This window comes from Catharus ustulatus, chromosome 10, assembly GCF_009819885.2.
Source record: "Catharus ustulatus isolate bCatUst1 chromosome 10, bCatUst1.pri.v2, whole genome shotgun sequence".
In the NCBI taxonomy this organism is placed as follows: Eukaryota; Metazoa; Chordata; class Aves; order Passeriformes; family Turdidae; genus Catharus; species Catharus ustulatus.
In genome coordinates, this window is record NC_046230.1 from 1,573,920 (window position 1) to 1,600,397 (window position 26,478).

The 26,478-nt window shown below is 43.7% G+C and overlaps 1 protein-coding gene across 2 annotated transcripts; it reads right to left on the minus strand.

Moving 5' to 3' along the window:
• Positions 1-6: 6 nt before the first annotated feature.
• Positions 7-24,796, minus strand: OTOS (otospiralin). 2 transcript variants are annotated; one of them, XM_033068822.1, is made up of 4 exons: positions 24,457-24,796; positions 3,360-3,450; positions 2,985-3,011; positions 7-411 (listed from the first exon to the last, which is right to left on the minus strand). In XM_033068822.1, the coding sequence occupies exons 1-4, from the start codon at positions 24,544-24,546 to the stop codon at positions 227-229; spliced, it is 393 nt and encodes a 130-aa protein (XP_032924713.1). In that variant the 5' UTR covers positions 24,547-24,796; the 3' UTR covers positions 7-226. The 2 variants fall into 2 exon arrangements, with proteins under 2 accessions (XP_032924713.1, XP_032924714.1); XM_033068823.1 differs by lacking the exon at positions 24,457-24,796 and adding an exon at positions 3,754-3,785.
• Between the last annotated feature and the right edge of the window lie 1,682 nt (positions 24,797-26,478).

Consider the following 26,478-nt stretch of genomic DNA (forward strand, 5'->3'; position numbering starts at 1 on the left):
GGGTCACTTAGGGGCTGAGGCACAGTGCAGGTGTGTTTGCTGGCAGTCAGGTGTTCACTCGAACACCTTTACAAGAAATGGTAAAAAAGAGACTCATTGAAGCAATAACATGCTGGACATGACCATGGTATCACAAAACAGCTGAAGGCAGCCCAGGGGTGTTTCCTGGCAGACAGGTGCTCTCCCAACACCTGGGCAGCAACTCTGGCAAAGCTGAGCAAGGCACTCAGTGCTCGTGGTCACGCACGTGGTAGCCAAGGTGGCTCCCAAAAGGGAACTGGGCAAAGAAGGCTCTGGCCATGTCATTGATCCAGTTGTAAGCTCCCAAGGTCCGGAAATATTCCACATAGGACCAGAAATCATTGGATGAGAAGGGCCAGTACGGCAATGCTGCAGCTTCCCGGTGGAGATCTAAAAAAACCCAACCAAAAGAAAATATTGCAGATTACTATAATATGAAGCACTTTTGTTGAGAGCTTGGAGGCACCATGGTTTGGAGTTGTGAGCCCCCTTTGGGGGCTGGTGTGCTCCTGTAGCAGGAGAGAGGCAAGGAGAGCTACTGACCCCTCTCCATGACCCACTCTGCAGAAAATGGGAGTCAGTATTCCCTTTCCTGACTGAGTGGGACAAGATGGGGAGCAGGAATGAGGGGACATAGACACATTTATGCCAATTCAAGAATCCATCAGGCTGGTTTAATTTCTAAAAGGCTGCTGGTTATTTCAAAGCAAGGAACGACTGCAATCAACAGCCATTTTTCTTTATTCCACATAATTTGCTTTGCCTGATATAAAAAGATAAGGAATAAGGCACCACCCTCTATGGTGTGCCCCTGCAGTTGACCACACTGCCTGCAGAACTTCCAGGGACTGGGGCCATACTTCCCTGATACTGCCTGGAAGTGCAGAGTTGTGCCTCTTCTCAGGGGACTGTAGGAAACGAGCTAAGGGGATGGAGAGTGAGAGGAATGTTGGATTTGTCTTTACAAACAAGCTGTGAGTCTGCTGGTAGATAAGACTAGCACTGAGAGGTAAAAGAAACAATGGGAAGGATTGCACTGATTGATGAATGGAAAAAGATATTTGCCTTTACAAAGTGTAGGTTTGCTGATAAATGAAATTGGATATTGAAAGATGAAAGAAGCAATGAGGAAAACCCATGAATTCTATAAAAATTAAAAATTACAAGGGAGGGTTATACATTAGAGGGGAATGTCAGGTATCAGGCGTTTCACAAGTCTGTACCTCTCAAGTTCCTCAGCCCAAGGGAAAAGAGAGAGGGAAATGCGGCCGGGAAATTAGGATAGAAAGGAGGCTGCATCCTCCAAAATTCGAGAGATCCCAGGAGAATGCCCCTTGGCCTCTCCCTTGATTCAAATTAAGTAAAAGGATTGCTCTGTTTCCTTTTTGGACATAAACCTCTGGTGTTTGTGGATTAATATTCCTGACAAGAGGAAAGGCTTTGCCGCTTGGAAGACAGCTGTTGTATTTGGGCCTGCTCTAGCAGGATCAGAATGTGATACAGTCATCAAAACAAGATTTACAGTTCAGCAGGAAAACAAAATCGGTTCTGGAAATGCAGGAGCCAACCACCCTTGGGCCCAAATGTGGGCAAACAGAGAAGCATATATAAAATGTAAACAGTAGCTGAGACCACAGTCACAAATGTCCCTCTGTGCTGCAAAGCTAAACACAGTATTTTATTTTGATTTGAAGCCCATTTGGATGAATGAAAGTCTTTCCACTCAGCTTGGGGGCAGGGTCTTTAGCAGGAATTAAGAGCCTTCAACAATCCTGTTGTCAGACTTTAATTTTAAGGAGTAAAGTTTGCAGTGTGCAGGCACAGATGGCACGTAAGAAACCAAATGAAGCAGCCAAATGCTGTCTGCAGAGGAGAACTCACAGTTTATACCAGCTGACCTCAGATTCACTTTGCAGGCTGCTGCTTGGCCCAGTGTGAAAGAAAACAATAATTGCTGGTAATGAGAGCAACAGGGCACTGCCTGAACAGGGTTCTAATTCTAGATTCTTGCAGGCTCTCCTGACTGTTGCAAAAGTTTCTACGAAAATATTTGCTGTACACAAACAGAGATGATACATTAAAAATATTTTAGAGATGATATATTAAAAATATTTATTGCTAAAGAAATAGAATGGAGCACAGAGGGAAAAAAAAGGTTTGAATAAGTAATCATATTAGACCTTATTGTGTATTTGTCCTGCTCATATCTGTTATAACTGTCAGCATATTTGTGCACTGGAGATGCTGCTGGCTGTCCTCTGGTTAACTGAGATGTACACCAGCAAGAGCAGTACTTGGTTATTGCAGATACTTCTCTCCAACTCTGTTTTCAGACAGAATTCTGTCTGAAAAGCCAAAAAAAGGTTTAACGATAGAATCATCAGTAAGCCAGTGTAAACATCATTAGGGTGTTGAGGGTTTTTTTAATCAAAGGCAAACACTAATCCAATGGACTAATCACACAAAGTGACATGAACCACAGGGTTACTGTGCTAAGGGATTTATTCCAACATTTCTCTAATTGGATTTGTGGCAATTTGTAAATTTTAAGCTTTTTGTCATGAAAGTCAGTATCTCTTGCCAAATAGCAGATACACATACAGCATTATTGTTCAGGAAAGATGAAATTCTCAGATGTCCTATACATTTATAAATCTGGTGCATTCCAGTTAGGATTTTGTACAACAGAATTAGTGACTTGACTGTAATCCCTTTTCATTTCAAGACTGGATATTAGCTCTATTATTATACATTAATATGTCACCATCTTTTAATAATTTTTAAAGGAATTTTAAAAATTCACTATTATTTTTCCACCAGAACTAATTGAAAGCTTTTCCATAGTCCGTTGAGGTTAATAAGCATTCCTACCAAAGTCACTGCTGGCCACCAAGTCTGGGAGTTACAAATTGCCCTCCTAATTATTAGTGACACCAAGGAAATAAAAACACATTAGGAATTACCATCTCCATCCTGGATGGATCGGGCATCTGTAAATAAAGAGGAAACACATCAGCACCAGCTCTTGCACAGAAAGACTTTCTTTTAACCAAACATTTTCCATGTATAACTAGAAACTCACAAGTTCTTTAATGCCCACACAGCACCCTCTGTGTAGCCAAAGGAGTTTTGTTTCTTGAACAGCAGAGCAAGGAATTCCTCATTTGCAATCAGTCACTGCTATGAACCAACTTAGTCAGGCTGTTAGTCAGAGCTCATAGCCTGAACAGCTGGGATTAATATGTCAGCAATACTAAAGAGAAGATACTATAGTTGTAACAAAATATTTCTGGCAGCTTGAAAAAAATAAACAATAATAAATTCGGTAGTAATCTTACCTGTTAGTATGTTCATCAGCATACAGAAGAAAAATAAGCCAGTAAATGTCATCTTGTCTGCAAGAAACTGCTCGTGTTTCTGAAAAGTAATCTGTAAAATTCAGGATTACAAGAGATTAATAATTACACAAACTTCATTATTTCTTGTTTTAATAGAAAATACATTCCCAAATCGATTCTAGTTACTAATTTAGGCATAACAAAATCCAATCACATTTCTTACAGCTTCTGAAGTGCAACACAGTGTATTAAAAGACCATCAGTCCTGAAACGTGTATTGATATTCTGGTTTTAGATGGCATAAATCTAAAAGGTGCCTCTGAACTGACATGAAATCAAGTGTCTTTGGAAATGTTTGATTTTGTGGTTAATTTAATACCACATTGGAAATTACCTCTCTCTTCTTTTCTTCTTCTTGCAGCTCTGAGTCAGCTACAAAACTCCAAAAGGATTTCTATTGGTGTAAAATAGCAGTGCTTTGTAAGGAAGGGTGGGTTGGGAAACGTCACTGAGTTACTACACCAATCTGATTTTGTCTTCTTCACGTATTTTAACTGCTCACATTTGCATTATATTTCAGCACTGCCCATGGAAGAGGCAGTGGACAGTTTCTGAGAGGAAATCAGAATCAGCTTTGGCAATAACACTTGCTTTTGGAAGATAGAGGGAAAAAATCCAGAAGCAAATTCAGTGATTATTACAGTCACTGCTCTCCTGATTTTCTTTCTGTCCCTTTAGACAAATAGATTTTAAAAAATGTTAACTGAGAAAATTGCTAGAAGGATATTGAGTTCCCTCTCCAGCTCAGTCACAAGCCCCAGAAATACTTGACAGTGCTTAATGTTCTTACTTAGGATCCTTAAAATCTAAACCCTAAAATGTACCCAGGCCTGAGTGCCCACTAAAATCAATTAGGTTACAGTAAGTAAAGAAGGACTGCAGCCATGCTGATGGTGCAGGTGCCTTCAGAGGGTCGATAAGGTGCATTTTCACATTATATCCATTTCCTGGAAAGATTCCTCTCCCACACCAAGCAGGTGCTTTGGGCTCCAGCCTGTGCAGGTTGCTGTATGGATCCAGCATTTGGAGAAACCTGAAGGGGAGACACAGTTTGGAGAATATTCAATTGACATGCACATCTGGATTGATTTTCATCTAGCACACAATCCCTGGTGGCAGCAGGTGTGGCCAGGAATTAAGGTGCAGCAGAAAGTGTTCTGTGACTCATGGGCAGATTGGAGATTTCCATGCTTCTCAGAGATGTGGCAGTTCAGGTCATCTTGCCAAACCTCCAGCTATTTCCAGATGGCTTCTCTCTTGAGAGAAGCTACTGAGGTGCCAGTGCAGAGCTCCCTGTGCATGTTCATGCTGTGAGATCTGACTGTACAGATGCTGATCTGAGCTGTACTCTCTTGCTGGGCATTTTCAGTTTCCTTTATGTTCTACAGAATCAGTGTCAGTTCTAGACATCTGCATTTCCCAACTGTGTGCATGGATCCTGACATTGGTGCCTTTGCTGTATCACATCCACCCATCTGCCACAGAAGCACAGGGGAAATCTGTACTCACAAAGTCCTGCAGCACAGAGAGCCAGGTGAGTGGCCTTGCAGGAGGACCCAGCTTGGCTGGAGTTTGCTCCTGTCTGCACACAGAGTTAGACAGTTTTGCCAAGAATTAATTCAAGATGTTCTGAGGGGAAAAAAGGGTGCTTTGTAGCACACTAGGCTGTGCCAAGTCTTGTGGAGGCTGAAATGAAAGATATTATGAAAGCAGAACCTATTCCATCTTTGAAAGGCTTTAATCCTCCTGCTTAGTATGTATTTCCTAGACTTGTAGGAAGGCTCTCTACATGAGCCACATTCTTGCAGCACTTTGCCCCACTCACCTGGGTTGCAGCAGCTGTGGGTGGGAAAAGGCACTTCCTTGGAGTCCTGTGCTGCATCCATGTACCTGAGTCCACCCACCAGCACTGCCTGCAGAGCCAGGCTTTCCCTTTCACTGCCTAGTCTGCATATTCTGCTCCAATAAAAAACCAGAAGCACTCAGGTGTGCTGATACACAAATCAGTCATCAGCTGTAATTGAGTAATTGCCACAAGGCTACTTTTGTGCACATCCATCAGTAGCTTTTTGTTTTGGCAGTTGATAAACCAGGTGTAGTTCCAAGTGGGAGGTGAGATAAGATGTTTTGGATGATGACATAGGAGAATAATGATGCTCCTGATGCAGCCACATCCTGCTGCTCTCCTCTTGAGATATTAAGAGTGTTGTAGGAAGATAAAAAAGTCCCAGAGATTATCAAACTCAGGGTCAATCTGGTCACAACATGGTCTGCTACAACACTGGATGATCCCATAGCTGTTGGGCTGACACACACCTTTACATCTACCTACCTACCTCCTTTACACCTTCTTATTCTGTCTTTTGAAACTTGGAGTTATGTACTTTCAGAGCCAGGAGGATCACTGACTTGACATTGTGTAACAGTCTTCTACCAATTACATGCTTGCAACTTAATTCAAATCAAAAATTTTCCACTTGCTAGTTCACATACTGGAGATGTGAATAAATTCTCAGGGTTTCCATGCTAAGGCAGACCTAGGAAATTATAAAAAGAGGGTAAGACTTAGCATTGGAAACAACTTACATGACAGGATACAACCTCTTCTATCAACACTTCTGTTGCTGTACATGACTTCTTGTCCCAATTGAGTCTGTTTTAAACACAAGATAAAAACTGGTAAGTTCTCATCAGCTGCTTGAAGGATTCTTGAAGGATTGTGCCTGGTGGGCTCAGTGTGCCAAACAGTGCACAGTGTGCTCTCTGGCTGGTTGTTATTTTGCTTTTGGGGTTGTTTTTTTTGTTGTTGTTGTTGGTTTTGGTTTTGTTTTGTTTTGTTTTGTTTTTTTTTGTTCCTCTTTTAGTTTTCTAGAAGCACTTTCTTTTTTTCAAACTAAGCACAGAGGGCAATTAAAATAACAGCACTGGATGTCCAGCACAAGTTAGCAGAGCCCTCTGCTAATAGCTGCTGCCCTGCAGGCTTCTTCACTGCTGAGCAGTAATTGGAGATGCCATAGTGGCCACAAATGCAAATCTTGCTCAGCAGCAGCCACATTTCAGCAGACACCACAGCACTTAACAGGGCAGCTGCTTAATGAGGTCAGTGTATTAATTTCTACTTATTTTGGAAAGAAATTTACTGTTCTCCTTTTTCAGAACAGCCCATTAGCTCAAAAAGCTGTTATTCCTGCTGACAAGAATGTCTTCGGGTTCTCACTCTAAAATTTGCCTGAAGTTTTTTAGCTAAGGCCATTCACTCAGTAAAAGCTTTGCTACACGATAGAAAGGGCTGTTGTTTTTTCTTACCCACCCACCCCTGGAGGATCCAATCAATATGTACTTTCTGTAGATTGCTCTCAAAGCCAGAAAATCCCACACAGAGCTGTGTCAGAGACAGAAATCAATTGGAGCACAGAGGACATTCCCTTGGGAATAGGGGAATGCAATTTGGGCAGCACAGGTGTTTGTGTGTCTCAGTGGGGAGCAGTCCTGGAGCTGCCAGCCTGCCTTCAGATGGGGCTGTTTTACCCAGAGCCAGCCCCTGTGGAGCAATTCAGCTCTCCTTGTCGATTAACTTGAAACAAAGATAAAGGAATACATAAAAGCAAGTTTATGGATGCCTTTGTTTTCTCAATAGATATGTTAGACCGGTATCACACACACAAAAATCTATAAACCTCCAGGCACTGAAAAAACCTTGTGCATCGTTTTAAAAAGCCAAAATCTTTCCTTTTTAATCAATAGACAAAAGCAAATGCATGCAGAGCTCCATAGGAACTTATTTAAAAGCTAAATAGGACTTAGAGATGCATCTGGAGTGCTCTGCCCTTGAGCTGAGCAGACAAAATGTTCTCCATAGGGCTACAACACTTTTGCACATCAGAAACAACTAATGACAGTGATATATTGACCATCCCTAAAAACAACAAACGTTTGATTATTTCTTCCAGCAATTTAATCTAAATAATACAGGTCAAAAGGAGATTCCTGTGTCTAGAATATGCTTTGCTCAGACAGGTGTAAGGATCTCACAGTACCAACAGGCCAAGTAACAAAGAGACCAATAAATGTAAAATGGGGTACCTGTGAAAATTTCCCCCACTTTCAAGGCACATGGTTTCTGTCTTTTCCCACTCAGACTAGATTTGGACCTACCAAAGATAGTTGTGGTATAATGTTCTTTAATGCTCAGTCATAGACAAAAAGACAAATCAAATAAGAAGGCAGGAAACAAAACCCATAAGACATCACTTTACCCTTGTGCCAGTTAGTCCCATTTTGAATACTGCCTGCATTTTTGGTCTCACATAACAGAAGGCAATGATTGAACAAGACAAGATACAAAGAAGAGTGTGAGGGGAATCAGCAGACAAGGAACAGCTAAAGCAGACTGGGACTCTTCAGGCCAGCAAGAGGATGACAAGACCTTCATTTCTACCAAGAGGTACCAAATTAGTCTGGCAACAGCTTATTCAAAACAAAATGTAGTGGAGTTTGATACAGTTAAGCTGTGGAATGTCCTGGCTGCAGTGTCTGAGCCTGGCCTGGGAGCAGAACTACTCTGCGCTTTTGCTCTGTCTCACTGCTCTGATATTCTCTGCTGCTGGCCCAGGTGAGCTCCCAGGCTGACCCTGTGCTTGATCTTCCAGTCAGTTTTACTGAAATATGACATATCTCCAGCTCTTGTGAACAGACAGCTTTACTGCCAGCAAGTGGTTTGATCATCCTGATAATCGTAGCCCCTGGAAGCAATTGAAGGGAGACAGCAGATGTATTTGGATAGTTACAAAACCATTAACAGAATAACTGCAGTGAGATTAGAGATAGCTGAGTGAGAATGAACAACTTGCAGATGTACTAGAGCTAATTGTGAAGGTCAGAGTTACAAACCATAGAGTTGAGGAGTAGCTCTACACTTAAATCAATCATACTTAAGAGCCAACAAGAAAGTGCATCTGTTCACATTTACTTCAGCTTATCATTTTAACCTCTGTGTGAAGAAAGGTTATATTAGTACATGCAAATAAGCTGCCAGGGGTTCACAGGCAGCAGTGCTGCATGCAGCAGCAGGTACTAAAAGAAAAGGAGGGGAGCAATTTTACTGGGATCAGGACAGGAAGCTGATCCTGCCAAATATCCCAGTGCCACTCCCCAGGAGTATCCTCAGCTCTCCTCCACTGCCCCTTTTCCCTGCCAGGGCAGCATTGCCAGCTCCAAGCACCAGGTTTGGCTTTCTCCAGAGTCCATGCAACATTTCTGGCACAACACAGCAGGCTGGTGCTCCTGCTCACCAGTCAAGCAGATGCTCCTGAGCCAGCAAAGAACAGCTGTAGGCTGACTTCTCCCCTCCTATCACCACTGACACCAACAATTTTTTGTTCTGCCGTCCATCTGCAAATTTTCACATAAATGACAGGAACCTCACACCCAGCCAGGGTTAGGATTTGGGAACATTTCAAACTACTTTTGCTATAGGCAAAATGGAGTATTGGAGTCAACAAGTCCGCTTGGTTTCTTGCATATTGTTTCCTCAGGAGACACAGTTGACAATGCCTGTCAGCACCACAGAAGGTACATGGCAGTGAGGAGCACTGGCTTCCAAACAATTCTGCTGCAGGGAGAATGAGAGGCAGCAGCAACTGTATTTTAACAACAGGGCATCCAGGACTTGTACTCACCCTTCCTGCAACCATATTAAACCTAAGCTCATCCATGACACCTTTTTGGATAAATTGGTCCGTTTTTTGCTTTAGCCTTACTCAGCTATTCAGCACAGCCACAGATGACTGAACTCAGGAGGGAATCTAATAAACTGGTCACAAACTGACAGGTTTATTCAAGAACTCTCGAGAGGATATATTTTTCCCATTGCCATTAAAGTTAGATGTATCATAGCAATAACCTCCACCATTTTGAAATATACTCACAATTTCTTCAGACTGATTGAATGTTCCAGCTACACTTAAGCTATTAAGCCATCAAGCTGTTTATTGTTTTCATTTCACAGAGATGTTTCTTTAAATAAAAGCGTATTAAATATTTCATTACCAAAGTTGAGATTTCAGTAGGATAAATAGAAGTTTCTTTACACCCAGGGTCTTTTCTTCCCTTTGATTCATATGCCGAGGCTACTTCAATATCACCAGTTATACCTGTCCACAAGCAGCTCTGCCCTGGGGACAATAAAATTGATTAACCAGATAGATGAAGAGATGAGCTTGATTACAAAAAATCCATCACAAATGTGAGCAAGTTGCCAGTATATTTGATATCAGCAATCAATGAGACCTGTTAGTGGCTGTATCATTGCAGCAGTTGCCAGACCAAAAGCCACAGAGGCTTTGCTACAAGCAAAGCAGGTTAGCAAACCCAAGGAACATGTAGGTCTGGAAAAAATTACAGTAATTTCACGATTATAAGCCACACCATTTTGACTAAAATTTTGGTCCGAACCTGAAGTGCAGCTTATAATCAGGTGTGGCTTGTATATGGACAAAGAACGAAAAGTTGCTGTTTTAGTTTGGAGGACAGGTGTCTGCTGAGAAAGGCAGGAACTTCTCTTTGAAATGGAGAATGTAAACCCCCTCCCTCCAAATTATTATAATTTTGAAATCAAGGGGCTTACAGGCAAAAACATGGGAATTAGGAATAGCAGTTCTTTACCAGGGAAATTAAAATAGAAATACAGTACTACAAAGAAACAAACCCCAAACCCTGACAAAGTCAGAGCACAACCTGACACCCTGTCAGGCAGGGTGTTGACAGCAGTCCCATTAAATGGTGGCTGCATCCTCCTGCAGTGACAGATGTGATTCAGTTGGAGCAGTGCTCCTGTACAAGGTGCAGTTTCCCTCCGGAGGTCCAGTGGTGATGTGGAGAAATCTCATTTTTTTCCTCTGGAGTCCTGTGGAGAAAGGGGCTCCCTTAGTGTCCCAAAACCTCTGTTTTTATCTTGATAAGAAATGTTGGGCTCTTCCCCCTGGCTGGAGCAACTTCCAATGGGATGCAGTAATTTTATCAGTCCCACAGTGGGACTCAATGGGCCATTAGCAGAAAATGACTTGCTGGAGGAAGGATGGGTTGTGAAAAGATAAAGAACAATGCCCTGCCTGGTTTCAGTGGATGGCCCATTAGCAGAATATCTCCCACAGAGGTAAGGATCACTGCCCCCACCCTCAACAGATGGTGCTAGAATAGATACCTTTTATCACACTCTGTATTGTAACGTGCTGCTTATAATCAGGTGCGGCTTAGGTATGGACAAAGAATGAAAAGTTGTTGGCACCCAGAAGTGCGGTTTATACTCAGTGCGGTTTATAATCGTGAAATGACTGTATTCTGTTTATCCACCTTACATAGTTTTGCTGTTTTAAAGACTGACAAGGTGAAGACTATCAGTCACCATCCCAAAATGAAACAGCACTTTCCTTCTGCCCTAGGTTTTCTGGTTACAGTGATCAGTACTAACACTGCAGTTGAAGAGCAAGCCCTGCTTGTAAATTAAGGTTCCTCAGATTATTGTTTTATGTACTTAAGGCAGAGATTAGCCTCCAGTATATTAGTTAGTGGCCTTACTAAGCAACTTTGCAGAGATTATGTTTGAGGTTCTAGTTTGGACTGCTGTGCTAAACCCCAGTGCAGTTGAACAAGACTGAACCTATTATATCAGGACCAAATAAATTAATCTTTAAAACAGCACTGTTGACACTCAAATTCCTTGACGTATACACTTAAACACAGAGAAAGCAGTTCTTGCCTGCAGCATTTATTGCTATGTAGTTTGTAATTTGATGATCACTGCCCATGTTTGATACATGATTTTACAGTCAGTTTGCACCTGATCTTGCACGGAGCTCCGAGTGTGACCTGCCTCACCATTCAGTTTAATGCCATTTTTGTCACCCTTACTGAAGTTCAGCCATGTGCGTGGGCAGGGCAGCCCTACCAAGGTCCTGGCATGGAGCTCATTTCGTTGATGGGGGAGCACACAGCTGGCCTGAAGCAGGGCCAGCCGCAGTTGTGGCGATGTGGGACCAGCCCAGAGCTCCCCGGTAGGGGCATGCCCGGCCCGGAGCTGCTGCGCGGTGCTGCGGCTCCCTCTGCTGTCCCGGGATCCCCGCTCACACACCGAGGTGCTCTCACGGGCGGGGGGACAGAGCCTGCTCAGCTTTAGCAAGCTTGCAGTGTCAATAAAGTCGGGGTAAAATTTCAGCTGCAGCATGACATAGATAAAAAGCAAGACCAGAGGCACACAGGTGAAAACCCCATTTCAGCAGACTGCTTTTGTGACTGAAGGATATATCATTTCTTCCTGTACAAAAAGGAACTAGGGGCACCTTACATGCTCTGTGCAGACACCACTCACCTTTATAGCATTAAGGGGGAAAATCAACCACTGCCACATTCCCAACCCTCCTGCTCCTCCCAGTTAGGCTCCATCAGCCCTTATAGGCAAGCAGTGCTCATACCAGCCTGCTATGGATTAGGGCCTCAAATACACAAGCAGGAACCATAAAACAGAAACACTCATAACTCTAGCAGAGCCAAAGACTAGTGCTCCCACAAAAGAGTCTAGGATTTGTTGCTCTCAGTATGTTCAGTAATGGCTGAAATGTTAACAATTGCTTTCTCCTATTCCATTACTTCTAAAGAAGGAACAGGAGCTATAATTGCACTATGGAAATTCATGGGAAACTCAACAAGGAGATTATTGGATATTTTCATCCTCCCTACGTAAGTCCTCATCTATCCACTTTGTTCTTTGAGGTGATCCAATATTGCTTGTTTGGAATTACAGCCCCAAGGGTCATTATCAAGCGGCAAAACTTTCCATGCTTCATTTTTACATATCCAATACATCCCGAACCCTGCAGGGGAACCATTCTCCAGGGTGCCTGTGCCAATCCTGCTATGACTTAGGGATTAGGCCTATTTTAGATTCAATGTTGTGACAGTATGGAGGGAGAATGACCTTTCCTGTGACATCAACCACCACAGAGGGAACCTTATAATTTTCTTGATCAGGAACTAAGCTGCTTAGAGTTATAGTAGGTAGTCCTTAGTGACTTGTTCCCAACAATGTCTCATTCATTAAAACACCAATTAATGGCCATTAATTGTTATGTTATCCTGATTAATTCTTGGTATTTGAGTACAAACCCAACAACTGTTTTTATGGAGAGCACTGGATATATTTTGGACTAGAGCTGTGTGCAAATTTTGGTTCCAAAGCTGAATCAATGTCACAGAAGAGAGAGACACAACACTGCAAGGTTCCAGCAGCAATAGGGATCTTTGTTCACAGCTCATATTTACATGGTTCTCAAAAGCAGCGTGTTCAATCCCAATTGGCCACTAACTTGTTGTCACCCAGTTCACTGGCCAGTAGCTGCCTGCGTTCTGCTCGCCAAAGATTGGTCAGCATCTGTTCTCAGTTAAGTCCTTCTGTTTTTCACTGCTTTCTTCCTTAAAGATTTTGCTTCCTTTCTTCACAGGTACAGGCTGATCAAGTCAAGGTCAAGGTTACTTGACCATCAGTAACATCATCACAAATCAGTTACCAACTCTGCAGAGCATAAACACAGAAAAAGCAATTCAAACTGCATCGTTTGTACCAGTCTCTGTTTTTCCATTTGTTCCAGGAGCAGAGGCCCTCTGAGCTCTGGAGCAGGGAATCCAGGGTCCTTTGTCAATGACTTTGACTGTGGTGAGGGTGCTCAGCAGGACTTGGAATGGTCCTCTCCACTCAGCTTGCAGTGGTCACTGTCCCAGCATTTAACACAGACCCAGTCTCGAGGCTGGAACAGATGAGCAGGAGTCTCTAGTCCTATGGGTCTGGATAACACGATGAACCTCTGGAGCTTCTGCAAAGTGAAACTTAGAGCCATTAAATACTTTTGTAAGTCAATTTTCCCCCTCATGTGAATTTCTCCCAGAATATGTGGAATTTGCTATGGCCTGCAATACAATATACATCCATCTCATCTCAGAAATGCATCAGTTCGGCTCTGGATAACACCAGTTGGCTGTCTCTGAATTGCACCTTTTGGAATGCCTAATGATAATGCATGGCTATACAGCTCTTCCTAGCACCTCTGTTTTCTGGATGGATGACCTGTAAGTCCTGGTTCCTGGGAATAGTCAATTTGTCTAAAATTATTACTTTTATTTTTAGTTTTACTGGATAAATCACTCCATTCTCTCTCTCAACTGTAATTTATGATGTCACTCATTAGTGTTGCCCAGCTGGGGATTTCTCTGTGTTCTAAAATTGCAGCAACACTCCCAGCCAATTCTGCATTAAAGTCTGTGTCTCTTTAAATTTAATCTCATTTTGAAGCCAGGTAGGGTTTGAGTATGGCAGGGTCTCCCTTCATTAGCAGCTTTAACATTTTATAGTTTACAGGTGCTGTAATGGGAGCATTAATAGTGCATGGACACAGGCAGCTTTTATAACAGCAGTGAGGAGCTCACTCAAAGATTTAATGGGTATGATCAGAGGCTCTCCTCTCTCCCCTCACATCTGTGTCACCAGCCCAGTTTGCCACCCTGCTTGTGATTGAATGGGGATAATTTGGGGGGATAGAGACCAGAAGTTAAAAAGACAGCAGGGCCCCAAAACCCTTTAGCTTTTTCACCATCTAATAAGACTCTGTCTCCTCCAGATAAACAAACTTGCTATAAATTTTCAGTTTCAGCTGGCTTATGGCCATAGAGCTCTTGCAAATTTGCCATCTGAATCTGATCAAACAGAGTTGGGGTTTGATTATGATTTCTCTGTCCACCCTGAAGTCCAGTAATTACCTCTATTTTTATAATAGGTCTAACTTCATGCACAGGGGAATTTGAAGGAGATAAAAGATCATTCTCCCCATGTCTGTTACAGCAAGGATCACCCCACATATTTCCATCCCAATCTTCAGAGTATGCTTTATAATTTGTAGCTTTATAATTTGCACAGTGTTAGGAGGATTTGGAGCCTCCATAAGTATCAGCTCAACTTTTTCCTTCAGCTTTTGTTTTCCTTTCTTTTCTTCTTGTAACTGTCTCTACAGCTGTTCTATTTCCAAGGACAGTAATAGTTCAGTTGTTTTCCTGCCTTCTAGCAGGAAACTTCTAGCAGTTTTCAGCTCTTGTTTCTCTATAACTTGATCTACCGTATAGTAGCAGGCAGCTTCTAGGTGCCTAACATTTTACAAATAATTCCTTTGTTTTTTCCAGCCTTTATATGGCCCCTAACTGCTCCTAGACGTTCCTCCACAGCTCCCCAGTCATGCCAATTACTCTGAGCCCATTCATCTGAGAACTCAGGACTTGGACTTATTCCATGCTTTTGTAAGTAGTCAGTGATTTCATTTCCCATCCTGCTGACTACAACAATTTGTCACAAATGAGCATTTTGGGTTGCTCAAAGAATTGCTGGCAAAGGTACCAGCAAAAGCAGGTTTAATATTAAGGTGAAAATGTGACAAACTTGTTGGCAAGATTCACTCTATTGCTTACTAGATGCTTAAAGCACACACAGAAAAACTGCACTAAAACCCCAAATCAATCAATCTGAAGTTAAAATCAACAACAACAAAAAAATCTATCTGGAGGATGGGAATGGGAAAATGGTAATGATGGGAAAGGGTGAGGAGAAGAAAGAATAAGGAAGACCATCCAGTTGAGTCACAACATTCAGAGTGAACCTCCTTGCCAAACTTAGCCCTGGACTTCATCAATAATTTAGGCCTAAAGGTTTTAATAGCACTTAGATTTAACAACACTTAATTGAGTGCTTATCTGAAACAATTTAATGAAATATTCTTATGGGACTTACAGTAGCACTTCTAATAACTCACTCATAGGCCTAACTTACTTATGACTCTAAAGCATTCAAGAATATAGCAGAGCCACATTCATTGTACACTGGATAAAGCACATTCACCCTGACACAGATCTACAGGAGCATATACAAGGTAAATACCTGTGAAAATTCCCTAGAGTTCAGCCAAGGACTCACATCAGATGTCTTTGCATCCCCTCAGGGCTGAGCCCCAGGAGTGGGGTATTAATCCAGGCTCTGTTGCTGTGGTTTGGTGATGGTCCTGCAGGAACAGCAATGTTGAGAGCTCTTTTGCTCTGAGAGGCTCCACTTGGAGAGAGGTGCTGGTCTCAGCCCACTGCAGTCCAGGAGAGCCCAAAAGGTCTCACTTTGCTCCACTGTTTATATGGTCACGAGACACTGGGCTTTAGTCACAGTAATTTTCCATCCTGGCTGCAATTTAGGTCAGCAAGTTTCTTTGAAAGTTTGATAACAAAAATATTGTTCCACTTGAGTTGGTATTCAGCAAGCAAACTAAGTTTTAAATGCTGTCAGTTACAGCACTTTTAATGCCAGCCACAGGTTTATGCACAGAAGCATGAACAGGACAGGTCTGCTGTGGAATGCGTCTCGAGCTGCTTTATTATTATTTTTTCCTCCCAAGCATCAGTCTCATTACATGGTTAGGACAATGGGAAGATGCCAGCAGCTCACATCCTCAGCAACAGCCACAGAACCTGATGTTACAATGCACTTTGAAAGTGTTTTGACCAATCACAAAAAGCAAAAGCATATTGAAAGTAGTTCTATCCAACCACTACAAGTACATGTACCTTTGGTTAAAACAATGCTTGCTTATTTTGAATACAATACCTACTTGTAAGCCTTACAATACAATGCACAGACCTCCTTTATTAAGTTTAGACCTTCCGAATATCTTGCTAGATATACTTTTCTGCAGTTTAGGGAGTTATTCTAGCCAGGTGTTCATACACAGACCATTGTTTTATTTGTCCTTGTTTTCTACATCTCATATAACTTTTCTGCTGACAAATCTTATAGCTACCGCTTAGCTCTAATTGCAGTTCTGCTGTTTCTGAGGCCTGCTTTTTGCAGCTTTCTCAAAACCCTCTCATTTTAAGGATTCCCACAACTTTGAATACTGACAGCTGAGACATTTCATAGCTTAAGCCAGTGTGTGTAAAGCCAGTGAGCCACACTGACACAGCTCCCCTCTGAGCAGGGCTGTACCTGCACATGGTGTCACCTGTCTCCACATGTCACTGTGCCCTCCCAGCAGCTGCTCAGTGGCCTGCCTGTGCTGGGGTGCCCATCCATAACCCCCCTGTGCCCAGCCTTGGCCTCACATAGGGCAGCAGGCATGCACTGACACTCCTGTGCTCCCCTCAGCAGCACCCCAAAATGAGGACTGCTAACAAGTGGTGATTCATGGTTTTGTAGGCTGTCTGTGGTCAAGATCAAGTAGAAAGAGGGTCTTTAGTGAAAATGAAGAAGGGATATTGGGTACCCATTTCCAACCATACTTAATAAAAGGGGGCATTTGTCACATATGCATTGGTCAGGCTTGTTTCCTGACTGCTAGCACAGGGCCTGGGCTGCTCTGTAAACTGTGTGCTTCCCAGTGTTTGTACATCCCTGCTGGTGTCTCTGCTCCTTTCACCACTTCCATCCTGTCCATTAGAAGGTGTGGAAAAAATTACCTTACACCACAAACTTCTCTTATTTAGCACAACCGGCCTGCTGTGTTACTTTCTGACTTCTGCTGAACAAGGTGCCAGAATACCCCTCACCCTTTGTAGAAAATGTCCCTGCTCATTATGCAGCTTTCCTTTTGCTTAGCCTAAGGGCAGAGACTTTTCACTTTCCTCTCCAGACCTCAGTGTCCTTCCTTCCCTCATTAGCAAAAATTCATGTATGGGAGATAACAAAGTCTCATCACCTTCTCACTGCCTGAGCCAGCACAATTCCTAATCCCTCTCAAACTGCCAGGGAAGCCAGAGCCTGACACACTTAATCCACTCCTGACCTTGCCAAAACACTGCAGACATGATTAACTATTCCCACCACCTCCCTCCCCCAGCCTTCCACTCAGCCAGAACGGCCAAAACTGCTCCACAATCTGCTTCCACCCCTGTCCCTTTGCCAGCAGCTTGGAAATGTGAGCTCACCCTCACATCAGTGCTTTTTGCTTTGAGTCAGGCTCACCTCTCTTCCTTTTTCTTGTTCTCACATGCTTTTTAATGCTTTTATCATCATTAGATGCCCATTTTCATCTGCATGAAACAGGAGGACCCAGCAATACATACTATAAATCCTTCAACATTGTGTATTTTTCACTCTGTGTGTGTGTATGTGTGTGAGCTTGTTTGCATGGGGTTTTTTCTTCTCATCTGGAAGAGACACAGCCATTATTTTTGTATCAACTCTGAGGCAGATAATATTTTACATGTTGTTTATGAAAAAAAAAAGGCAAGTGCAGGTACATCATTCTGGAGGCTCACAGGGTTACGTTTTAAAGTTTACAGACATCTCCATGTGTAAACTTTGGCGTCATTGATACAGCAAGGGCTTTCTTCTGAAGCCTTCAAGATGCTGTAGAGATACAAAGAGCTCACTGTCCATGGGCCGCCTCTGACCTTGCTCCAGCACAGCACATGCTTATCTTTGAAGACAGGTAGAGGGACTTGCTGAAACACAGGCAAGAAACTGCTCAAAGTGCTCTGCTGGACTGGGGCCAGAGCCCGGAGCATGTGAGGATGGAGCCAAAATTAACTCAGGCTTATTGCTGTGAGAGCTGCCTGAAACAGGGAAATACCCTTCTGTGGGAGATTCTGTTGTTTTGAATTTTTTTTGGCTAAGGGTATTGTGAATGCATGAGTGCAGGCTTTAAATAAAATGCAGCCTTTTTTTAAGCTTTAAAATTGAAATTATTTAAATGTGCTCCCCCTCCTTCCCATTACCTACAGCCTTCTCGTCATCCTTTACAAAAGATTAAAAAGAAACAACAGGAGTTGTTACAAAAGAAATAACAGGTTTAATGTAAAACCCTTTACCATCCTTTTTTTGTTCTGAAGTTATAAAAGTGAGTTAAGATTTTGCCAACATATCATCCCTTTCAGGCCCTGTGTTTACATCACAAGGAACTTAGGAGATGATTTATGGAAAATAAAGAGGACTAGAAGACAGCCTTGTTGAGAGCAGGGGTGACCTTTCTGAGGGTACATGAGTGTGTAAGGCCATGGCAGCAAGGAGGAAATGCCCAGGCTTACAGACACAGGAGTGAGGTGGGCACAGCTGCCAGAGCCAGCACAGGGTACCCAAGAGCCTTCCCAATTGCAGTGTGGCCATAAATCCTCATTAATTCTGCAAACAGCTCCACAGTGATCCAAAGCCAGGCAGAAAAAGTGCAGAGTACTTAGCTCTGGGTAACAAGGCAAGCAACAGCTATTCCTGACAAGCCCTAAACACATTCACATGCCTGATTGCCCAGGGATGGGACAGTGGGAGGTTTTAATTAGGTACATGCTTTAATGTCTACTGAATCATGGCTTCTGCCAGGATTTAAGCCAAAACCTTAGATCTCCAATGTCTTCACCCTGTGTGACATCAGGTAACTTATCCAGATGATTGGTTTTAAGCTTTCCAACAACTCCATTCATTTCAGTTGGATTGCTCCTGCCTGCCAGCCCCTTGCAGTCAGCTGTGCCAAGCTGCAGCTAGGGAGGCTGCTGAAGATGGCACTAAGAAGGAAAAAAACAAAATCCAAATGACACTCAAGAGAGCCAGGCTCTATATTGAGTTCTATCACAGCTTTTCTGGGTAACCACAGGCAGCTCATGCTATTGCTCCTGGCATTCAATTTGCATCAGTGTATGTGCTGCAAGATGAGGAACATGGCAGAGGAGTCATAAATTGTTGTTAATAATGTAAGGCAAGGGCAGAGGCAGCAGGAACCCAGAATGGGGGGGATTACTCAAGACCTCATTCTGATGTGGAGCTCTGTGCTAGCCTGCAGGAAGCACACAAGATTATTTTAAAGGCACTTTTGTTTTGCTTTGGGTCAAGGGTTGATGGTGTACTGAGAGGAATTGCTCTCAAGTTCTGCAAGGGCAAGGGAAAGCAACCATGAACGTGATAAAAGGCCAGACAAGGACTAAGCCCCTTGCTGGCTTCAAACATAAACGCATTCTTATTAAAATAAAGCCATTTCCTTGTAACTGGAGCATGCAGGAAGTTTGTTTTTATAAGTAGAAAACAGAACCTGTTCTTAATGAGGAACACTCGTCCATGGCCAAACATCTTGTCAACAATGGTAATTCTTTCAAGTTCCTCTGTGCTTGTGACATCCCAAAAGAATTATCTTCCAAGAAATATGATCAAAAAAGCCCATAAAACCCAAACAAGGAATTTACAGGACAAGATTCTAAGAGCAGGAAATAGGAAAAAAATGAAAGCATAGTTAAAAAAGAAACCTACCATAAATGCTACTGAGCCATAGCAGCAAAAAGTGCTGTGTTGATGCTGACATTAATTACTTAGGGAAGGCTGGGAAACCCTTCCCAACAGGAATACAGATGTCTTCCATTATCTGGTTCAGCCATTGAGGAAAACTGAACACCCCAGTGACTGCTTGTGTCCTCCTGATGATGATGTGACCAAATTTGGGAAGTGTGCAAAACCAGTCTGAACGCGTGTCTAGTGCCAAAGGCAGAGAGGAGCAGCTTCTGGGCAGGCTTAGGAGCTATAGCTTTTCATCCTAGAAAGTTGCAGACTGAGAGTTCCAAGTAAAAGCAGGAACTCAAGGCCAAGAAGGGGTGCAGGTCTGTGCTGTCATCCCTTCCATCTTCATCCCCGTGAGGAATGTTGCAGCTGTTTTGCTGTGCCATGCAGGTACCCCACATCTGTGGGGCCCAGAACATTCATAGCTCACTGTCTGTGGTAGTGAGGTAAATCAAAGGGCTTTTACTAAAATCTGTGACTTATGGGTGCAGGCTATAGACCAAAAGAAGAATGTTGTCATCACGTGTGTGGGTGAAATTGGTAATGGGCAGGGTGCTTTCAAAAATAATTTATATTATTGATTCTCAAGATTCAACACACTGCTCTTCCATTCTCTTAGAAACTCCTTTTCAGACCTTAAATCTGTGTAAGACCTGCAGAAATAGGGTAATCTCTAATGCCAAACAAGTGGCTGTGTAGAGGTTTCTAGTTTGCTGCCACAGTTACATTTGGTGACCGTGCACTCAGGATTTATCACCTTCTTATTTTTGTTTCTCCCTCCTATCACATTCCCTGCAAGGAAGGACAGACAGAAGGCCTGTTTATACTGAAGCCAAAACATTTACCATTAACTTTGCCAAGGCTGGGATTTTGCCTGCTGTATGGCTCCAGTGCTGAATTCTGTGTGTGTGCGACCTGGCCAGTGCTCCAAGGCACACTTTTATCAACAGAAACACCACCAGTGCCATGGTTGTTGGCTGAAGTGATTTAAATTAACTCCATCATGCAATTCAGGGAGGGAAAGATAAGGTTGCAGCAACTTGATTCAGTTCAGCTACAAAAATGACAGATAGCCCCATCTGACTTGGAACTCTATGGAAAGTGCTGTTCTTTGTGTATTACACTGAAATAGGCTCATTATTATTTCATGGGCTAGCTGGCCTCCGTGTCACCATGGATAAACAAACATGGGAAAATCACTCTGACCACTTCTCAGAATCTTATGCTGCAAACCATTTGTGAATGTAAATATTAAGGGTGGGAAAACCTCAAAATCTCTGACCCTATTTCCAAGATCTGGCATCTCCTGAGACTTGGTTACATAGTAAGAAATCTGAAACCTTTACAACTTGGCTTCAAAAGTATTTTTTTTTAATATACATAATTTTTCTGTCACTGAGTAGGAGAGAGAGAAACTTCTTCTCCAAAGCACAGTTCAGAATAAAAACCTCTGTAACCACGAGGAACTGTGGACCAAAATGCTGCTTTTATTTAAATAGCAATAAGTGTAATATTAAAATATAGAATAAGCATTTCTATCTTCAGTCATCTCCCTGGATCTAGGCTGGGACTTATTCCTGTCAATGTATTTATGCAGAACTTAGACTAATTTCTCTGGTTTCACCTAAATTGCTATGTTCTGCTCCTTTTTCTTTAAAACTTTATGCTTCACTTCATTATTCAGCTGCTTTGGGGTGTAAAAAGTATATATACCTGAATAAAAATCAAATATTTTGTAGCTTTGGTTCTTCTTTAATAAACTGAGACCAACAGAGAGTTCCACATTTCATCAGCAGCTGGCAATTTGCTCCAGACCTCGCTCAACCTGGAGCACGGGTCTATAGTGGCATCCTCTGTGTATCTGCCTTCTTGGGAAAGGCACTTTTTTTAGTCTGATCTGTCACCATAACATGTGCCACAGACACAGATCCAGTCTTGAAACACATTTTGAAAGTTGCCAAACTTTGCTGTATTTCCTTGCTTTCCACTGACAGACCTAGTTGTGCCCTGCCTATTGGGACACTTGAAGGCCTTACCTGTAGGAAAGAATTTCCTATCATCATTTGTGATCTGATCTTGAGAAGGAAGGAAAGAGAGGGAGAAAGGGAAAGAAAGAGAGAGAGAAAAAGACAAAGACAGAAAGAAAGAGGGAAGGAGAGAATGAGAGAGGAAGAAAGACATAGAGAGAGAGAAGGAGAGAAAAAGAAAGAGAGAAAAAGAAAAGAGAAAAAAGAAAGAAAGAAAGAGAAAGAAAGAGAAAGAAAGAAAGAAAGAAAGAAAGAAAGAAAGAAAGAAAGAAAGAAAGAAAGAAAGAAAGAAAGAAAGAAAGAAAGAAAGAAAGAAAGAAAGAAAGAGAAAAAAGAAAGGGTTTTTTTATCAAAAACTGATGCATAGAACCATTCATGATTAATAAGTCTTTGCAGGATGGAGACCACTGGGGGAGATGCCATGTAAATTATAACTCTAGTCCTTTCCAGCCTCTGGATCTACCACACTCACATGGGATGAGCTGAGGAGAAAAGGGGCTGCTCTGCAGCAAGAAAATGCTGAACAGCTGGCACTAGAGAAAATGGACCTGTATTGGCTGTCACCTGTTCCCCTGCTCAGGAATATTTCGTAGATGACACTATTCAGGACTAAACTGAGCCCATACAGGAGCATAGCCATGCACATGCTTTTGTTTTTTAGTCAATCTGGTTTTCAGTCAGTCTGTACCGTTGAGTACAAATGAGTGTCCAATAGCACAGGAAAGGGCAGGAAAGGGCAGATGCTGTTTCATCTGGCTTCAGCATTATACAATGTGTTATCTTAATTGTGTCATGCACAGCAATCCATGGAGGCAGCATGGTTTAAATACAAGCGGAGGCATGAAGCTTGAGTTTCCTCTCACATATGTTGGTTCCATGCCAGCATTGCTTCATCATTTTCAGTGCAAATTCACACTGGTTTAGATCAGCAGCAATGAGATCAAAGAACAATATATTCACCAGGTGCATACAGAGCCCTTTCTCCTGGATGGATGTCAAGCAGTCAGCATTTGACCTGAGCCTCTGAAAATTCCCATTTCCCAAAGTGGGATATGGTGGTCAAGGCAGGTGCAGAGCAGAGGGCCAAAGCAGACATTTGGGGAGATCCATTCTCCTTCAGAGAGGCAGACATGAGGACAAATGGAATTACAGTAATTTCACTATTATAAGCCGCACCATTTTGACTAAAATTTTGCTTCCACCCTGGAAATGCGGCTTACACTCAGGAGCGGCTAATATGTGAATAATTTTCTGACATTTACAACCCCGGAAGTGCCAGCCAGGGTGCCGAGCCGAGCATCTGCAAGTAAAACCCGGCTTTATGCGATTGTTACAAATTGGTTACTGTGTTGTGCGGCAGGTGCAGGTGGGCTTAGTGCCGGCAGTGTGGGGCAGGGGAAGGAGGCGGGGGCTCCGTGCTGCCATCCCCGCAGCTCAGGCCAGAGGCGGGGGGCTCTGTGCTGCCATCCTCGCAGCCTGGGGAGGAAGCGGGGGGCTCCCGCCCCTGCGTGCCGCCGCCACAGGAGCAGGGGGGCTCCTTCCCCTCCTCCCACCACCGCCACGGGTGCCAGTGGGCTCTGTGCCCCTCCTGCCACCGCGGGGCAGCGCCGGGCCGGGGTGAGTGAGCCCGGCAGCAGCAGCGGCCGGCCCCGAGCAGCAGTGCCGAGCAGCAGCACCGAGCTGGGCCACCTGGCCCCGTCGGCAGCCCCTAGCCCTCACGGCCCGAGCCGAGCCAGTAAACCCCACCATGCCGCGGTTCTGTTACTATTTGGCAACTTTGTTGCACGCGGGTCCTCGCTGCAAATGACAGAGCGGCTTATGCTCAGGTGCGGCTTGTGTATGGACAAAGAACGAAATGTTTGCCAACACCCGGAGATGTGGCTTATACTCAGTGTGGCTTGTAATCGTGAAATTACTGTAAACTTACTGCTCCACGATGGCAAAGAAGGAGTCCTGCACAATAAAGCCCCTTGTGAGCTACTGTCTGTGACCATCAGCCCCATGAAAGAGCTGCATTTTTACCCTCTGCAAGACTCCACCTTGTGTTGCTGCAGACACTCTGTGGCAACTGAGGACACTTCTAAAAGGTGACAGCCAGGCCCTTCTCTTCATCTGCCTTTCCAGAATGTGGTGTGTCCGAAACATCCTTACTGGGCTCACCACACCCAACATTTGCTCCTGCTGAACTCAAGCTGGTGGTGAAATATCTTCCCCTTCCACTTTTAGGCAGAAGGCTGGCTGTGACCCAGTTCCCTGTCTGAGAAATGGGAAGCATTCTGTTTGTTGGTATGGAGAAAAAATAGCCTTTGAAGCAGAAGCTGTGTTTTAAAGTCTTTCTGGCTGTAATTGACACAACAGAGTGCAGGCCTTTGTTGTAGTAATTCTCCCCAGTTAAATTCAGAGGTAGGATAAATGCAGTTAAATAAAAAAGCTATGATTTTGGCTCCATTGACACAGCAAGAAAATCGAGATGCCCAACAGATTGCTTGAAACCTGTTGATTATGCATAATCTCAAAGTAGCACATTTTCTGTACAAGTATTTCAGCAATGTTATGAACAAGTTCATAAGTTTTTAGCTTTTCATGTTAAGCTTTTCCCTGTTCTAGTTGTTAACTGATGTTATTTGTTAAATGTTAAATTGTTGCCCCCCCCCATTTTGCCTCAGCCCCCACCCTGTCTCACCTCTGTGTTTCTTTTTCCCTCCGTTGAGTGCTGCTGCTGCTGCTTCCCTGAAAATGGCGCCTGGAGGAGGGTGACATCAGGGACCCACATGCAAATGAGGGGAGTGCAAGGGGACACAGGGACATTTTCCAAACTTAACACCCCTTAGGACAACGAGCCCAAATGACATCTGGAGCTAAAACCAGTGACCCCAGGCTGGAAAAGTGATGTGGACCATCCCGAGCTGCTCGGATTTACCACCATGATGTAAGAAGTGCCCCACCAACATGACACCCCTGGACCACGAGCAGACTTTGTCTTCCCAGGGATTCCCGACGAGGACAGAAAACCCAGCTCTGCCTGCGAGGACACAGCTGCACTCCTCCTCCTCCGAGTCGTCATTGGGAGCAGCGGCGGCGTGTGCATCCCCGCGGACCCCCCCCCCCCGAGCTGATCTCACTAATACAGGCCTTTTTAAAGGAGAAGGTCTCCTGGCCCATTTACTTCAAGCAATACATGTTTTTGCAAGAACATGGCTCAGCATTTCTGTCCCCTGCTATGTTAATCACAACCAACTGATATCTGAATAATAAAGCAAATCCCACACAGGATAAAGCTGATGTATGAGAATTTGAATCTGGCTGACCTGGAAATATCTCAGTCATGGATTTCACAAGCTGCATTGTCAGAATAGGGCAGAGAAAATTGTGGCATGAGATGGTGAGGATGAAAATCAACAGCCCTCTGTCACAAAAATAGCCACAGTGCCCTCACTGATTTTGAACAGGAGAAAGAAATCACTCTGGGAGGACCCTGGTTATGTATCAGCTCTCCTCCTGACCCTCAGAGCTGCTCTCTGGGAAGCCTCCTGCTCCCTGGCCCCCCAGCCACCTCCAGCTGGGGTTGGAGAACCCCAAGGGCAGCTCATAATATCACAGAATCCCAGAATCACCAGGTTGGAAGAGACCTTGAAGATCATTGAGTCCAAGCCATGCCTGAACACCTCAACTAAACCATGGCACCGAGTGCTACAGGCAGGTTTTTTTTAAACACATCCAGGGATGGTGACTCTACCACCTCCCTGGGCAGATGATTCCAGTGCTTGATCACTCTTTGCTGCCCTGAGCAGAACAGCTCCCCTGGCACATCCCTGCAGGTCTGCCTGTGGCACTGGAGCACACACAGCTGGGCAGCACTGGAGCTGTAGGGTCTGTCCAGCTCCCCTGCACCGGAGTCCCAGGACCCTGACACCCCTGCTCCTCCACAGCACAATACAAATGACAATTGAGTTTATTTTGGTGATCCTGACTTGCCCGCTTCTCCCACACCGGTCTGAGAACTGAGGCTGTTACCCCTGAATTACGCTGAGCCACGGGCCTGCTCGAAACTGTGGACACCCAACCAAACCTCCCTAGCCCTTGCTTTGGGACTGTTAATATCTTTTTTTTTTACAGTTGTTAAATCCTCATTCAGATACTAACTAAGAGCAGGTGTGGCTTCAGGTACAGCTGCTTAAGGTGTCTCCACTCCCACTGATTGCCTCCCCAGGGCTGCTGGGAACACAAGTGCTTAAAACCAAGGGCAGGACAGAAAATCAGTCTTTGTTCTTGCTCTCTGCTTCTGGGGCCTTCAGTGTGCTGGGTGAATATTGAGGAGGGGGTTTCCTGGAAGAGAAAGCCTTTGATCCCTGAAGGCCTAGAAGCTTCAACTCTTCCTGTCTTATGGCTTTGATCCATGTCTGTCTGGAATAGAAACAGGTATTTTCCCCATGCTGATTTTAGTGCAATGAGCAGAATGAAAGGAGGAATCTATTTGTTATGTGGCAGTGTTTTAAGGAAGGAATGTTTCTGGGTGTTTCAGAGTTTTTTGTTGAATCTTTTTTTTAAAGACCAACCAAACAAGAAACAAGATAAATGAATGTTGCTGCTATTTGTGGTAACTTCTGCCTCCACTTTGGAGGAGATACACTGAGAAACTAGTGAGACTATTTATTAATCATGGTATGATTAACCCAGAGGTGATTCCCTTCAAGGCTTTTGGGGC